The following is a 17,364-nucleotide window of genomic DNA, read 5'->3' as shown; positions in this document are numbered from 1 at the left end:
CTGTGGTACTCCTGTGATGCAGTGTGGTTTGTATATACTGTAAAGTACGCCCACATCATGTCACTCTGAGGTCTGTTATACATATTAAAAAGAGATCAAATTACTAATACCACACAAGTTTTGTGTGTAATGTCTGTATTATATATTTTTTTGTATTAACAAAAAATACATACTACATACCACAAATACTTAAGTATTTTCTTTCATGTTCAAATAAACACAAGAAGTTTGTGCTCTAGAGAAAGGATCAACACTCAGTGAAAAACCTAAGCCCTATGATAAGCTAATATGGCAAGGCTTAACTACACAAACCAATGAGCAGTGATAACTAGCATGTCTTTGGGGTCATCGGGTGGGAACCTCCTTTCACCAGTGTTTCGTCTAGTTGGTCCCACGACACCTCCAGGAGGCTAGACAGTGATCTCTAGCGTCCCAGAGACACTCCCCTAATGCCAGGTCTCACTGCTCCCCTCCCTGCACCAACCCAATAACCTCCTTTACCTTACTTACGCATGGCTTTCTCAGCCCAAACAGCACTGCCACCTTCACCCAAACCCAGGCTCCGTACATGCGAGCTCTAGGTAGAAGCAGTGCTGATACTACCTTTCCTAGCACATTCACCATACTACTATTACACTAGATGTGAAACAGAAAGCACAAGCATCCCAAAAACAAGGAGAAGACTAAAATATATACTGTACAAGAGTGGACACATTGAAAAACAAATTAATGACGTGATGCTGATGATGTGAAAATCATTTAATTTTGTACTTAAAAAAAAAGCAACCCCACCCATATAAAATTATAAATCAATAACACAAGTAGTCCATTGGAAGTACCAAGTAACGCATTTTACAACATTTTATATTAAATACAGTAAAGTCTAACACTTAACGCTTTTTAGAGTCAGAGGACCAGAACCACTGAGGCAAGCTGGTGCTAAAACAAAAAGGTTCATTTCAAAATACATCAATACAAATTCAATTAGCAGACACGACACACTCTAACACTAAATATGAAATATAATTCATGGTTTAATAATATTAAGAACAGCGTATACAAAGCGGTCACTAAGTGTGTTATATAAGGGTCACATTTTATTAATAGAGATCACTAAAAAAGATATATGTGTGAAAAGGATCATGATTATCCTCTGCTATTGAATGTCACCACAGTGCTGTTGCATTGAACGTCACAGTCTTCTCCATGTATCATACACTGATCACCTCTCTCATCACTCACACACACACACACACACACACACACACACACACACACACACACACACACACACACACACACACACACACACACACACACAAAGTGCTAAAAAAACAAACAGGGTAATGTGTAAAGGCTATAGTTGGTCCAATAATACTTGGTTGTTCTTGTTTGAAGTATACAGAAACATCTTTCACACACAGTGCTGTACATACCAGCACTTTACTGGATTATAGATAAGTGCAAAATGTGGTAACTTTTGGCAAAGTTTACAAATATACAACACCAATTCTAATAACTTACAAAATGCATAAACAAAAATAACAGTGATCTTTAGTTTTCCAGTGAAGGTATTAAATTAAGCACACAGTGATATCCAATACACAACGGTCAAAAATAGGTTAAGTGCAAAAAAGCTAAGTGAAGCATAACAGTGTAGCACACACCTGACTGGACATACTCAAAGTGTCCCACAGTGCAAAGCGTCCAATCAGTATTTAATAATTTAAGGTAGAAAATGTTGGGTGTAAGACGAAGATGAGGAGAGCATGCTTGTGATGATAAGGCCATCTTCTTTTTCCAAAATCCAGGGAATATTCCTTGGTTATTCGGGTCTGTTTAAAAATATCTCACATTAAATACAGGACCAATTTCGTCCTTGTCGTATTAAATAGTACTGGAGAATCAGCACCCCAGTCTAGAAGGCTTTCAGCTCATTGGTGTGTTTCGTCTTTTGACTCCCACAGAATGACAGCACTTCCTAAGTTGATATGTACCATATAGTGACTTTGTTTTGGAGTTTGCTTTCTACCCTTTAGGATTTATTAAACCCTTGATGCAATTTTTACAACAATCATTTAGGAGATCTAAGTGCATACTATATTCTCCCTGTTGGGTGGATCCTTCACCCTTTCACAGAGAATGTGAATATCCAGTGTCGCTGTTATTGTTTCTTTCCTCCATGGCCATTAACAAATCTGTTCCTCCCATGAGCTCTCCTTCGTTTTGTAGGTTGTAAACTTCTCAATGAATCCCTCTGAGCTATGGAAGCAAGAGACGTAACAAGGTTAAACATTTCAAATGGAGTTTACGCAACAGTTGTCACCAATCTGCCTGTTGTGACTGACCTGCATCGCCATCTGGGACAAAACCAAACGAGTCGACAACACTGCTGTCATCGCACTCCTCGCTGTGCAGAGGATTGCTCTGGAAACACAAGGAAGCTCAGTGTGATAAATAAAAAGATGACCAGCTGTGTAGAGTAACTGCACAGCAAGCAGGAGATCACTGACTGTTTATTTTGACATGTCACAGTCCGAAAAGCACACGTGTAACTAATAAAATGAAGGAATTCCATTTAACTGCATCAGTTTCATGGTCCTGGTATTGTGCTTGCTGACTCTTTGTCAGTCACACCTTATTGGGACACTTCATTAGACCAGAGTTAATGTTATTAGTAACACCTGTGCTTTTCCCTCGATGACACCTCACTTTAACTTTAAGAACAATAAGTCACCAAAGCAAGATTTTCAGCTGGTTTTAAGTTACTCTTAAAACACATTGTAAATGAAAACTCAAAATATAACCGACCCAAATCAACATCTTACCTTCATTTTATTTTGATCATACCAAATCATTCCATATAAACATAAGAGTGTGATGAGTGCCTAAAAATGTGCAAGAGGATACAAAAAAGTTTGGTTAAACACTGTTTTTTTCCACGGACATGAGAGAAAGTATATTAAATAAGCAGAAAACAGGAACCCAAAGTTACATATGTATTGTAATATATATACACAACATCGACGCTAAAGCAACATTGGGCCTCATTCACAAACACAGCGCACGCACAAATCTGTGCTTAAACTGTGCATATGACCATCTTACGCACAAATATGGGATTCATCAGAATTTTCTTACCTGAATTCTTTGGTATCCTGCGAACAAATTTAGAACGGCCTCAGGCCACATATATGCACCAATGATCAGTGCCTAGCAGTCTTAAAAAATGTAAACACACACCATTCAACTAAATGCACAGCATAGTAAAACTGCGTTTATTAAAAAAGGCTTTCATAGGAAAGAATATTTTAAAATGTTGATTTCCTAATGCCAATGAAACTGACACCCCTTTATTCATACTAAAATATTCAGTTATAAAGACATAGTGTGCCAGTGAGAACGAGAATGCCCATATTAACATACAATAGTTTTGGTTTCATTGTTCTTATTTACTTGGTCTATAATTGATTAAAATGCATGTATAGAGTGTATAAAAGACTGATTTACCCCCAAGCAGGTGTTCAGATGGCATATCTAGTCTTACTGGAAGTTATTGCAGCCAGTGCCTTCATGAGAGAGCAGAGACTGATACTATAAGAAACGATTCTAACCACAGTGACCGGTGCGCATGTGTCATTTTTGCATGCACGCTTATTTTGTGCACCAAGTAAGAAAAATACTACGCATTCATTAGTGAATGAGGCCCATTGTGTCAACACTGCTTTGCATGTGAACAGGCTGACAAGAGTGAACATAGTTAACCCTGTAGAGTTTTAGGGCTGTTAAAAAGAGCCACACTCAGTGATGTACAGCCAGTGCTATTGGGATAAACTCAAAAGCAACATCATTAGAAAAGCTTTGGGCAGCAGAGTAAAGCACTCATATCTGCATGGACAGCTTTCAAAACGCTACAGGTCTCTGACACACTTCGGTGTGACTGCTATGAAACAACTGTTACCAGAAACAACTAGCAGAAGTAAGGTAGGATATCCACTCCTTTTCAATACTTGTCCATGTAGTTTACATTAACAGGTGCCTAGTGACCCTTTTTGAGAAGGTACATCAGGGCATTGCAAAGTAATCACATTTATAGTTGCATAATAGTGATGCACCTGTTTTTGACTGACTTAAGTGAAACATACCCTCCATGAGTGCACACACACACATATACACACGTTTTGTTCTTACCAGACACAGCAGCCACAGCATTACATAGAGAATCTGTGTCTTGGAAAACAAGTCATGACCGAATTTCACACACACAAGAGCCTCGAGGAAAGCGATGGCCCTGGAGGAAAACATAAGAGCATTGGATTAATGGTATGGTTACTATGGATGTTTTTATATTCAACAATGGCCCCCTCTCTTGGCAAATTCATTTCATTGCAGCGGGGCGTCTATATTGATGCGTAACACTTGTGGCATTTGAGTCCAACATGCATGTGTTCTGTATTATTGTTCCCCAGCAATATTCACTCATAAAGCTGCTGTGGGAACTCAGTTGTAAAGGTTACTCTGCAGGGGTAAACCTCGGACAGGAAAGCAGTCTCAATGTTAAGTAATTCATGCAGACGGAGAGAGCCTGTCTCGTTGCTATGGAAACTAGAGCAGACTGAGGGCATTAGCAGCTTTGTGTCTGAGATGAGGTCAATAACTATTACGTTATGAATTTAAAGTGACCACAAACTGCACTGTTATAAGGTGACTTTAAAACCTGTTAAACCTTGTCCAATCGTCTGTTATCAGGCTAAAATGGCTCGTAGGACCTGGAACACTTGCAGGCTAACAAGAATGTGGGCGTGTGGCCAACAAAATAGTAGTTTCAGTTTCCTATCAGTTTGTCTGGTGCCACCTGTAGTGAGTATCTATTTATTGTTTGTTAAGTTGTAAATGTGCAAGAGCTTTGATTGGTTGTTATTTTTAACTCTACAACATCAGATATCTCCCCTGCCAATACATTTCAACCATTAACCATTAACTGAAATAGACCAGTACTACATGACCTTCAGTTGCTGTTCTGATTTGTTCGATTAAAAACAGGGATAGTCAACCAGCCTGAGCACAGCCCCGCCATTGTCAAGTCAAGTCAAGTCAAAATTTATTTATATAGCACATTTAAAAACAACCTTGGTTGACCAAAGTGCTGTACAGTTCATCCAAAGAGTGAGTGAATAGCAAAAACCACAAAAATTATCAATAAGATCAACAATAGGCTTAGACAATAAAACATCAACACTAGAGTACAGGTTAAATACAAATAAAAGCTGTAAAAGACATATCTGTCTCAACTAGAGGTGAAAGCAAGCGAAAAGAGGTAGGTTTTTAAAAGAGATTTAAAGTGTTCCAAAGTTCGGGCTGCCCTTATATGGAATGGTAAAGTATTCCATAAATTTGGCGCCACAACGGAAAAGGCTCTGTCACCCTTGTTTTTAAGTTTAGTTCTGGGACAGGCCAGCAGCAGCTGGTTGCTTGATCTCAGTGCTCTGGCTGTCGTATGAAGCTGAACAAGCTCAGATAGATAGGATGGAGCTAAGCCATTTAGGCTTTTAAAAACAAATAATAAAATTTTAAATTGAACTCTAAACTGGACAGGGAGCCAGTGCAAGGAGGCCAGTATTGGGGTGATATGATCACGTCTTTTCTTTCCTGTCAGCAGTCTGGCTGCTGCATTCTGGACAGCCTGCAGGCGTTTCAGTGACTGCTGGTCCAATCCAGCATAAAGAGAATTACAATAGTCCAGACGACAGGTAATGAAAGCGTGAACTGCCCTCTCAAAATCAAGTGGGGGGAGGTCGGGCTTTGCCTTACTAAGTAGCCTTAATTGAAAGAAGCTTGATTTGACTACTGAACTAATCTGTTTTTTAAATTTAAAGGCACAGTCAAAAATTACTCCTAGGTTCCTTGCAGCAGGGAGACAGTAGGAAGCCAATGGACCAATGGCACTGTCATAGCTATCTAAAAGGTCAGACTGGCCAAATAAAATAATTTCAGTTTTGGATTTGTTTAGGTTCAAGAAATTTGAAGCCATCCATGTGTGAACATCATTGAGACAGTTCCGCAGAGCTTGAATGGAGGCAGAGCTGTTTGTTTGAAGAGGAAGGTAGATCTGTAAGTCATCTGCAAAGCAATGAAATGTTATATTGTACTTTCTAAATATAGCACCCAGGGGAAGCATATAAATGGAGAAGAGAATGGGGCCCAAGATGGAACCTTGAGGCACCCCACAATTGAGTGAGGATGCAGCAGATCTATACTGGCCCATGTGAACAGAGAAACTCCTTTCTGATAAATAGGATTCAAACCATTTGAGCACTGTACCTTTAATACCTACACACAGGTCAAGACGTGATAAAAGAATCTTATGATCTACTGTGTCGAAAGCTGCAGTCAAGTCTAAGAGCACCAGAACAGCAGTGTTACCAGAATCAACAATTAAAAGCAGATCATTAAAGACTCTTAAAAGCGCTGTTTCTGTGCTATGGCGTGCTTTAAAGCCCGACTGGAACTTTGTAATACAGCCGACAAGATTAAAGAAAGCCACACCTGACCCTGGACAAAGTTCAGTGTCAGTTTGCTTACCAGGCTTTTTTTTTTTATTAAGGCTAAAACCAAAATGGCACGTGCAATGAAAGAAGAAATGAGTAAAACTTAAAATGTTATGACCGTCCTTAAAAGAATTCCTACTAGGGGAACAGTTTTCAAAAAGTAGCATTGATGCAGCTTCTTTTCTAGACCAGTAAAATACATGAACTGTTAAGACAAAAGATACTTACCCAAACACCCAGCACTGTGTGCCAACTCGTTTACACTGGGTGTCTGTCAGGTATGCATAATATTGTCTGAAAGAGGTTGGAAAAAAAGAGGAAATTTGTAATTGCCAAGAATAAAGGATGCATTTAAAGGGACAGTCCACCCCAAAAATCCAAAATATATATACAATTTACTCTTAGTGCTATTTATCATCTAGATTGTTTTGGTGTAAGTTGCCGAGTGTTGGAGATATCGGCTGTAGGGAAGTCTACCTATATGGCACTTGGCTTGTGGCACTCAAAGCACCAAAAAATAATTTGAAAATCTCAATGTCTCCGAAAGTCTTTACTTGTTTACTTGAGATAATCCACAGACCTTAATGTGAACAGTTTCATGTAGGAACTTTTTTTTCTACCGAACTACACCCCCCCAACTGTATCACCGCAAGCATCCACTAATGGACGAGAGGCATGTGCTCATGACTGTGTAGAGATCAATGCTGTCCTCTTCTACTGAGCTGTAACATCAGCTAGCTCAGTGATGCCTGGAAGAGTGAGGTAAGAGGAATAATGTGTATTTTTACACACAAGACGCAGCGTAACTAAATTGATTATTTCAAAAGCGAAAAGTTTACTTCTGTTTCCTCTGTTAGGTTTAGAACTACTCTTTTTAGTTTTGCCATTTAAACGTCCCACAATATTTGGTGAGGTGACATGAGTGCTCTTACTGCATTACTCTCAGCAGGAAACAGCTTACTTCTCCAGTTTCCGCCATATAAATACAAATGCATTATGTGCAGGCACACCTGGCTTTGAAAGGAAATGGGACACTCTGATTGGTTGAATTCATGTTGTGCCCAAAAAACACAGGGCCAAATACAACCCCTTTGCCCCTTGCACTTTATTTTGCACCCAGATTATGTGCCGTTTCACTAGCAAAAATTAAATTTGGACACGCCCAGTGGTGCTAGGTGAACTAGCAGAAGATGCATGCTTCCCTCTGCGTGGTGACACGGTCGGCGGGTGTAAGAAACTGCTCACAACAAGGTCTATGGATTATCTTGAGTAACCAGGTCATGATTTCTGGAAAGAGACATTGCTGTTGAGTTTTCAAATGTGTTTTTTGGCGCTTTGAGCACCACAAGCCGAGTGCTATCTAGTTCCATTATATTGGAGAGAAGGCAGACATCTCTACAGCTGATATCTCCAACACTCTGCAACTCACACCAAAACAATCTACACTAATACACAGCACTACAGATAAGAGGAAAAAGATGTTGTATATATAGGTTGAACATACCGCACAGTGGGCGCAGTGATGACTCCAATGAGGAGGATGCGACACCAGCTGAGAGGGTGAGAAGCCTGGAAGACGAAAATGTGCTTGAGGAAGAACGTGTTCAACTCTGTCAGCTGTGAAGATAACAGGATGTTAGACAAGGTTAAAGGACTTATTATGGATATTTTGTACATTTACTCCAAAGTATGAGTGGCAGGATGACACAGTGAAGGAGGAGCTTTTCTAGAATAACTCATTCACTGATTAATCAAATAATGATAGTCAACAGCAACAGTAAATCTGAAGTCAAAGAATACAGTACCTGCCATAGGATCATAAAGAGATAGATGCCTGCTACTCTCTGGAAGGAGGACTTTGGGTCAAACCAGCGCACATACGTCCAGCTGGCTGGGGTGAACTGGAGCACGGCCCTCTTTATCTTCCCTGTGGTGGTGTGGATTTCCCTGAACAGAGTAGGTGCACTTTTGAGGATACTGAGATACATACATGTGTAATCTTGCATTATACCATATTATTTTAGATTATTTAGGCTTCTGGGGGTTTTAAAAGACAGAGGAAATAAAAGAAAAAAAGACAAAGCTTCACTGACTTGATGCTGGCCCAGCGATAGGTCCTCATCTCCAAAAACCGGCAGGCAGTCATACCCAACCAGATGCCTCCTCCGTTACACAACAGTATGTCCAGTATCACCTGATCCCACCAGCACTCTGCAAAGTTTGGCAGCAGGTGCATGAAGAATAGCTGAGGAAAAAGGAGAGATTAAGCGGGAAAATAAAATGTACTAATGTGGTCAAAGAGATAAAAAGCTTTTTTAATCAATTGACTGCATTTCCTTAGTATGTTACTTGAATGATTCTGGCACCTTGTGGGTGTCAGGATCTGTGACGCAGCTGATTCTGTGATGAGTTAATCTGGTATCAGGTTAAATCCTGTAATCTAATCCCTTCAGTCAACAATTGGCTGCAGTCAAGGCGACAGCACTTGTTATGTGCAGAAACCCCTTCTCATACTACTGCTTTGTAATGGGTTTCTTCCAAACAAACGATTCTTGCTGTCTGCACACACGGAGCTGAAGCAGTGCAGCGGCCTGTACAGACTGGATCACTACAGATTACAAGTAATGACTTTTTTTTGCATGGCCTTGGACACTTACTTTCTGTTTAGATCCTTGGACTACTGTGATTCAGGCAACAGATTTTAACACAGGCACATTAAGCCTGACTGCATCTTGAACACATGCATGTTACCTCAGTCAGCTCCCAGGTGATGCTGATGGTCCAACAGAGGCCGTAGCTGCGGATGAGCACAGCCTTCATGGCCCAGCCTGCAAAGTGCCCGAATGCAAAGATGTCAAAGTGGCTCACGATCCGGTCCCATGTTATCACTGTACAGTTCACAGCATATTCCTGTGAAGGGAAAGGTGACCAAGTCAGAAAATTCATCTGGAAATAACAGAGAACGATTAAAGAGAAGACTTCTCCATGTCTCCATCCTTCCATCTTTTCCGACATCTTCTAACATCTTGGACCCTATCTTACACCCGAAGCAAGAAGTAAGATGCACCTACATGGGCAGGTTCAGAACCTGTGTACACTTTGCTTATTACACACACAGGAATCTGCAGATGGGTTGCGGTTGGTTGAAATAATACATCATTAATGAGGAAAATATTAATTATGTTCTCTAAAATGTGAACATAGCAGCTCCTCAGCAAACTCCCTATTAACAGAGATCTACACCTAAGGAACTAAATACATCATCTTTGTACCTTGCACCTTATTTTGCGCCCAGATTCTGCACCTTTTAACTAGAAAAAATGGTTGGACATGCCTTAAATGCACTTACCCCTGGCACCGTAGATTGTTTAAATAGGGCACATAGTATTAGTTGTGGTGTGCGTACTTGATCTAATTTTTCAGATGACAGGGTTTTAAAACATCCTCACCATGATATCAGCTTCCCGTGTGGCATAGCGCAGATTTGGGTCCAGCCAGTACATCAGCATCTTTACTTGGTCCCAGTTGAGGAAGATGACGAAGACAAGGAACAGGAAGTACAGAACACTGAGGCCTACCCAGGACAAGAGAAAGCAAGTGAGGATTAATAAAACTGAAAGATTGATCCAAGCAGAAAAAGACAGTTAAATTAATTTCAGTTCAATTTTATTTATAAAGCCTACGATCACAAATCACAGTTTGCCTCAGAGGGCGTTAACCATACAATACATTAATGTGAATGATGCACAGCATGCGAGACAGATGTGGATGTGAACGCTCACCAAACACCATCCGCCATATTGCAGGGTGTGGCCTGGTGAAAGGTCCTGATAAAGAAAGGTTTGTTGACACCATTAGTAGAGACAAACAAGTCTTAGCTCAAGGCCCATTAAGGAGTCACCAACACATCTCATGGTCTTCCTCAAGATGGCATTTGCTCAGTTGTCATGGAAATATGTAGCTCTCTTTATACAACACCAATTTTTGTTTTCTAGGATAGTGAAGGCATGACCCGCCCTACTTTCCCTCTGATTGGCTTGTACTTGTTGCCTTTGTTGGTTGAGTTAGTCAGGTTTTAACAAGAAGAGTGAGATTTGTTAGGGTTAGGGTAAAAATGTCAGGGTGAGCCAATGAGAGGCGGAGTAGAGTGGGTAATGCCTTCACTATCCCAGGAAACAACCACCGTTATCACATCAAGTTCCATGCTTGACAACTTAACTATCTCTGTGACAACTCAGCAAGCTGTAAGACGTGGTTGAAAGCTCTGTAATTGAACTTTAAAGGTCCAGTGTGGAGGATTTTGTGGCATCTCGTGGTGAGGTTGCAGAACTGCAATTTCTCCTGTCCGCCAAGCATGTCGGACTATGGACGCTGATGCGAAAACGTGAATGGCCCTATGTAGAGCCAGTGTTTAATCTGTCTGTTCTGGGTACTGTAGAGCAACATGGGGGACTCCTTGGGAGAGCTCTGTATGTAGAAATAAACAGCTCATTCTACGGCAATGAAAAAACAACTCTTATTTTCATGTAATTGTAAACTAATAAAAACATGGTTATGAATACCATATACCAGTTCAGCCAATAAATGTCCCTAAATCCTACATATGGGACATTTAAGTTTAGTTTTTTTTACAATACACTTACATAATGAATCAAGAAATATTTAGACTGGTATTTCTTGTTATTATCTGATATTTGCGTCAACAAAATAAATATGACAGCAACTAAATATCAATTTATAATCTGACAAAAATTATCAGAATAATCTGTTTTGCTATAGAATGTCAGGAAATGGTAAAAATGACCCTCACAATTTCCTAAAGCCTGTGATGATATCTTCAAAGTGCTTGATTCTTTCAACTAAAAGTCTAAAACCCAATTTTCTATCACATACAATAGAGAAAAGCAGCAACTCCTCATATTTGAGAGGCTGGAAGCAGTGAATATTTGGTATTTCTGCCTGAAAAGTGACTGAAACTACTAACTAATTATCAAAATAGTTGGCAATTTATGTTAGTTTACTAATTGTTTCAGACGTGCAGAGGGCAAGACAAGAAATAGCAGTGGCTGGGACTTAATTACACCCCTCACACACACACACACAAACACACACACACAAAGTCATGCTTGATACGCTAGATTATGCCTGTAAATGTGAAATGAGCTGCGGATTTTGGTTTGGGATACTCCAGAAAAATGCAACAGAGACATAGCATATTTGTCATATTTAGTACTATTTTGGCAGAATTTAGCATAGTGCCAAACTTTATTATTCCTCTGATTTAGTTTTGGTTACCATAGTCTTCAAATGAATGCAGGAAAACAGTAAATGGGATTCAAATCACAAATGTTTTTGGGGGAAGACCCCCAGACCGCTCATTTTAATGCAGCCCCCCCACTTCTCAGACCAAAGTTACACCCTTGGATGAATAGATTACCATTAGGCAAGGCCAGGACACTGATGACCAGGAAGAAGGAGATAACCACCAACAGTCCAACTCGTAGGTTGCTGTCAGAGTGCTCATCATCCCTGCAACATCACAATATCACATGTTAACAAAGGAAAGCTTATCTTCATTCAGCACTGTGAATATGACATACATCCAGTTACAGGAAACTAGATTGTTTGTACTTATATTCTTCAATACTAATAATAAACAGCACTTGACAAAGAAGTAAATGTTCACACTGTACCTGGTAAACGCAAAGTACATGAGACTGAGCACAGTGACTGTCAGGAGTGTGATGGTGTGTGGCTTATAGAAGAATTCAAGGCAGATATCGTCCACTTGTTGCTCGTTTATCATGCGGAAATGTAACTTATAGTTGGCATCGTCCTTTCGATGTGTTGGGGTGGCTGCCATGACGCTGCTGTGGGCTGCTTTCTTTGTTTTGACGGCTACAACAAGTTGGAAAAGCAGAGACAAGAAGATGATGCGAAGAGAACCACTTAAGCAGGAACTCTGAAGGCGGACTGAACCATTGACTTAATGGGGGTGTTTGTACTTGAAAATACGCGTTGTGGTACTCAAAAAGACAAATAGTGTATATTGTCAGTATAATTATATAACAATTTTGATACAGCAGTCGCACATTTAGTTAAATTAGGTGTTTTACAGGTGTTCTGCCGTCATAATGATATTAAATGCATTCAGCGACCCCTACAAATCTGTCGCTGTGGTACATCCCACTGTGTGACACTTCCGTGAAGTCCTTCCGCTGGTCTACACGTGAAAACAGTTGACATTGTGCAACACCTTGGGTTCTGACAGAGGCGAGGACCAAAATTATCGTGAGTAAAAGATAACAGTCTAAAATAATATGTGTTGGGTTTGGCGGTTTTTCCCCGTTAGGTTAAAGAGGCTCGTTGTTTTGGTAGCTTGCTAGCATTTTAAGCTAACGATTCACATGAGTTAGCCTCTTGTAGGACAACAACCCAGTCACAAACTTTATTCATATCCTACCTGCATTAATTAATGACAAATTGAGATGTAAATCATTTTAATTGGCTCTCTGTAGATATAGATAACATTTGTTTCTTTCTACACGCCATTATACTCATGAACAGCTGAGCAGACACTATAAAAGCATTCACATGGAGTTAAAAACCAAATATACATATTGAATGAAAGCGTAGTGCAGATATATGCATGTGTCAAAGCACTTAAGTTTTTTTTTGTTTGTTTGTTTTGTTTTGCATTTGTATGAGAAGTTTTTATTAACAATCTGACTTGTATATAGAGAGCTTGTTGTCCACCTCTTATCTGTATAAATCAGTCACTGTAAATGTTAAAGTTGTCAACATGCATGGCCAAAAAATGTTGAATCATATTCTGATTCTAATGAAGGTGCAAATTTTGAAACTATTTTGTCGGCTTTAATGAAATTTTCTCAATGGAGGAGGTCCAAGTTGTCCATGATGACACACAACCTCTTGTTTTGATGGTAAAAATCTCTTAGAAAATCAAACTATGATCTTCTTTCTTGCAGAATCACCATGGCATCGTCCGCTACACAGCTGTGTCTAAAATGCAGACAGCTTCTTTGCCCCAAGACAGTGGCTCGTACCTGGCAGTACTCCACTCAAGTTCGCCATTGCATTACACTAGCAAGTGCATCCACAAGAATCCCAAATGGATCTTCATTTATCAAGGGGAATCACACAACAACTCAGGCAGGACATAGGTGGAATCAACAGATGTTCTGTTACAGTGACTTAGCTGCCAAACATCTGGGAGCTGAGGCAAAGGAAGACAAGAATGTTGAAGGAACGTCAAAAGCTGATGTTATAGCGTACAAAAGCCCCCTGTTGCCAGCCACAGATGTTGTGCCCATGACTGAAAGCCAGATGTTTACAGGTATGTGTTGGTTTGCTGTGGCTGACCATAAAAACCTTTTAACTCAACATTAAAATTTGATTTAGATTATTTTTTATCTTGAAAGGGAGTTGATTACATTATTGATGTTTTTCTTTAACCAGATCTGGATGCTGCTGCCGAGTTTTCACCATTAGAGGAGATCAGTGATGAAGAGGCTGTCAGTATATCTGTTCCCTCTGCCCTACCTCCTGCCTCCACCTCTCTCAGAGACTATGTCAATCACTCTGAGACACTCAGCAAACTGGTACAGCTAGGTAATTAAACTATGCAAGCTTTGAAAATATTGCTGAGAACAATATAAATCCATATTGATTTGTAGTTTGGATGCATATTCAGATTTGTTGTATGCAGGCTGCTGGTTCTCTTTCTGTCATGCTCCCCATCATAAGGTGATAAAAGTTCATGCCTCCGACCCCACAATTTTTTTTACCTATCATTAACAATAATTGAGAATGCAATTAATTAAAAATGATCCATATTGAATTTTAGTGAAGTAAAGGTCGCATGATATCATCAGCAAATTCTTGTTCTTTTATTCTCCCTACATAAATTCATAAGTTCATTCATCTTTCTTTAACTCCATATTTTTTCCCCTGGTCATCCATGCCCCCCCAGCAGGGCCCACCCCACAGTTTGAGAACCACTGATCTAGGCAATGAACTTAAAAGGGTAACTTAACCCAAATCTGTCTGCTACACTACATGTTTGTGATTATTCCTCTCACTGCAGGTGTAAACCTGTGGAAGCTCGAACAAAGGCCCAACGTGGGCTCCATGCTACTGAAGCTCAACTTCAACACAGATGTGGCTCCAAGGCTGCTCTTTCTCAAAGAGATAGGAGTGGAGGACTCTCACCTGGGCTATATCATCACACACAATCCCTTCATTCTCACTCAGAGTGTGGAAAACCTACAGGCCAGGTAACATGAAGGGATCTCAGAAACATTACATGCCTGTTTATTTGCCAAATTTCTGGCACGTCAGGTCATTTTCCATCTTTGTACCTGCCATAAGGCTGTCTTAATAATGTTGTCTTTTTTTGTTGTTTGCAAAGGGTGAATTATCTCAAGTCAAAGAAGTTCAGTTCTGAGACCGTTGCATCTATGGTGACCAAAGCGCCGTATCTTCTTAACTTCAGCGTGAAGAGGCTGGACAACAGACTAGGCTTCTATCAGCAGCAGCTCAACATCAGTGCTTCTAATGTAAGTTAATTGTGATGAAGGAAGTCTCATTGAAAAGCTCAGCCATGTTTGCATCTTATAATAAGTTGTGTCTCTGTGGGTAGAAAAATAAAATTGTTAATCATTTTGTTTCTCTCTTCAGACACGGAACATTGTAGCTCGTCTGCCCAGATTACTGTGTGGCAGTTTGGAGCCTGTTAAAGAAAATTTGAAGGTACTGAATGACAAAGACATAAATGGAAAACATTGTTTGAGTAACTTTAAGTGGCTGTGTTTAAATATTTTTTTGTAAATGTGTTCCACAGGTATGTGAGATAGAACTTGGCTTTAAGGAAAATGAGATCCAACACATGGTTATTGCCGTCCCAAAATTGCTGACTGCCAACAAGAGGAAGCTAACCCAAATATTTGACTACCTTCACAATGTCATGAAGGTGCCGCACAACCTGATCGCCAAGTTCCCACAGGTAAATTAGCAGCTTTTGCTTGTCAACTGAATTTATTTATTCTTTTGAACCAATTTCCTTTGTATTTTTGCCATATTCTGAATTATAACTTGAGAATCTGATTTATCCTCCAACAGGTGCTTAATTCCAGGTACTTGCGTATCAGAGAGCGCCACCAGTTCCTTGAATACCTTGGAAAGGCTCAGTATGATCCAGCCCTGCCAAACTACATCGCCCTGGACCGTCTGGTGTCTTTGCCTGACGAGACTTTCTGCACTGAGCTGGCTTTGGCCACATTGGAAGATTTTCATTTGTTCCTAAAGACACTTTGAATTTTGATGAGGGGACATTATAAAGGACTTCAGAAACAAGTGGTCATGCACACAGAATAAGTACAATAATGTCAGACACATGCAGGCGGAAAGTTTGCTCTGTAAATGTTATTTGTAATGAATACTGTATATGTATATGCACACTTTTAACTGAAATACTGATCTTATTTACTAAACTACTTATGTGAAGGGATCATAAATGTGATAAAACTCATGTTCAGTCTAATGCTTGTCAAACATTTGCAGGGCTGTGCATTTAATGATCATTGACCGTGTCGTAAAAAACTGCCTGTGATGAGAATGGATTGGGGCAGGTCTCACTTGTGTGAAATGTAACTAAGTGCTGCTTAATAATTGTGCTGTACTACATTTAAAAACTGAGATGTCAGACAGCAATTGTTTCAGCAGATTTAAATATTACATAGAAAAACAACAAATTAGGTTCTACAGTATGATGCGTAATTATGCTGTACGTCCCTGTACTGCCCTGTGTTGTTGCTGAAAAGTATTTAAATAGGGCTTACAAATGAATTTGTCAGGAATACCAATCAGTTAAAAATAATAATAACTAAAGATCATCCTGTGATCACTCCAGTTGTGATACAGCTATTCATGGCAACAGGGGAGGCTTTTGCTGCAATACTGCAAGTGGCCACTGGGAAAAATTTGCTGCAACGCACAAGGAGCAGTTTCTTCATAGGCCACTGTTGTAAAAGAAACATCTGTAAACCTGTTGACAGGACACCTTGACCTGCAAACAAGGTCAATTATGATTTTTTTTCTATCTTGAATTTTTGAGGCAAGGTGGTTTTACATTTGTAAAAGTTTCCTGGAGCCGAGAAAAGTGATGTAAAAATCTGTGGCATCTATACAAAATGAGCTGAGTGGCGGGGCCAGCAGTGGGCTGTATGCTGCAGACGTAATCCCAGAAACTAGAAAACTTTTGTGGCATATGTGCCAGGTGAGCAACTCCACTGGAATGAATAGGTGCCATCTTGGCGTCTGGTATCTACTGTAGTATTAAGTAAAATCTGCGAGCCTTGGATTAACTGGCTACTGGAGCCAGCCTCAAGTGGCCAGTCAACGTATTGCAGTTTATTGCACTACAGGGTTGGCTTCAATCTTCAATCTGGGAAAATGTATTAGATTTTTGGGTGAACTGTCTCTTTCACACAACGCTCACAGGGGTCATTTCACAGCAAAATGGGAACTTTTATTTGCAGTAGGTCTACTTGAAAGTATTGTATTTGCAGCAATTATTAAAATAGCTGGTATCATTCTGAATGCAGAGCTTTTACTTGTGATGGGATGATCTTTGTCTCTCGTATTGCTGCTTCTAACTTAAGTACTCAACCAATGCACTTTTTGATGACCTAACGCCATGACTGCCTTTCTTTCATAAGAACTCAGTCTGAATCGAGTTATAAAGATAGCTAGTTCTTTTACAGCAAATGAATGGTGTGTTTTTATCTAGTATTTA

The 17,364-nt window shown here is 39.9% G+C and overlaps 2 protein-coding genes across 2 annotated transcripts; one reads left to right on the top strand and one right to left on the bottom strand.

The window, feature by feature from the left end:
- Window positions 1–755: 755 nt before the first annotated feature.
- ptdss1b (phosphatidylserine synthase 1b) lies at window positions 756–12,497 on the bottom strand. The gene is made up of 13 exons (XM_049602698.1): window positions 12,242–12,497; window positions 11,986–12,077; window positions 10,331–10,375; window positions 9,998–10,122; window positions 9,300–9,458; window positions 8,642–8,793; window positions 8,354–8,495; window positions 8,053–8,165; window positions 6,777–6,842; window positions 4,192–4,291; window positions 2,829–2,888; window positions 2,349–2,427; window positions 756–2,262 (listed from the first exon to the last, which is right to left on the bottom strand). The coding sequence occupies exons 1-13, from the start codon at window positions 12,409–12,411 to the stop codon at window positions 2,165–2,167; spliced, it is 1,401 nt and encodes a 466-aa protein (XP_049458655.1). The 5' UTR covers window positions 12,412–12,497; the 3' UTR covers window positions 756–2,164.
- A 229-nt stretch (window positions 12,498–12,726) lies between these two features.
- mterf3 (mitochondrial transcription termination factor 3) lies at window positions 12,727–17,102 on the top strand. The gene is made up of 8 exons (XM_049602699.1): window positions 12,727–12,839; window positions 13,538–13,905; window positions 14,028–14,180; window positions 14,656–14,845; window positions 14,980–15,127; window positions 15,249–15,320; window positions 15,412–15,573; window positions 15,690–17,102. The coding sequence occupies exons 2-8, from the start codon at window positions 13,545–13,547 to the stop codon at window positions 15,882–15,884; spliced, it is 1,281 nt and encodes a 426-aa protein (XP_049458656.1). The 5' UTR covers window positions 12,727–12,839; window positions 13,538–13,544; the 3' UTR covers window positions 15,885–17,102.
- The last annotated feature ends 262 nt before the right edge of the window (window positions 17,103–17,364 follow it).

Source organism: Epinephelus fuscoguttatus, linkage group LG17, assembly GCF_011397635.1.
Source record: "Epinephelus fuscoguttatus linkage group LG17, E.fuscoguttatus.final_Chr_v1".
NCBI lineage: Eukaryota > Metazoa > Chordata > Actinopteri > Perciformes > Serranidae > Epinephelus > Epinephelus fuscoguttatus.
The sequence above is the reverse complement of the archived record's forward strand: the minus strand, read 5'-3'. Positions and strand labels throughout refer to the sequence as shown.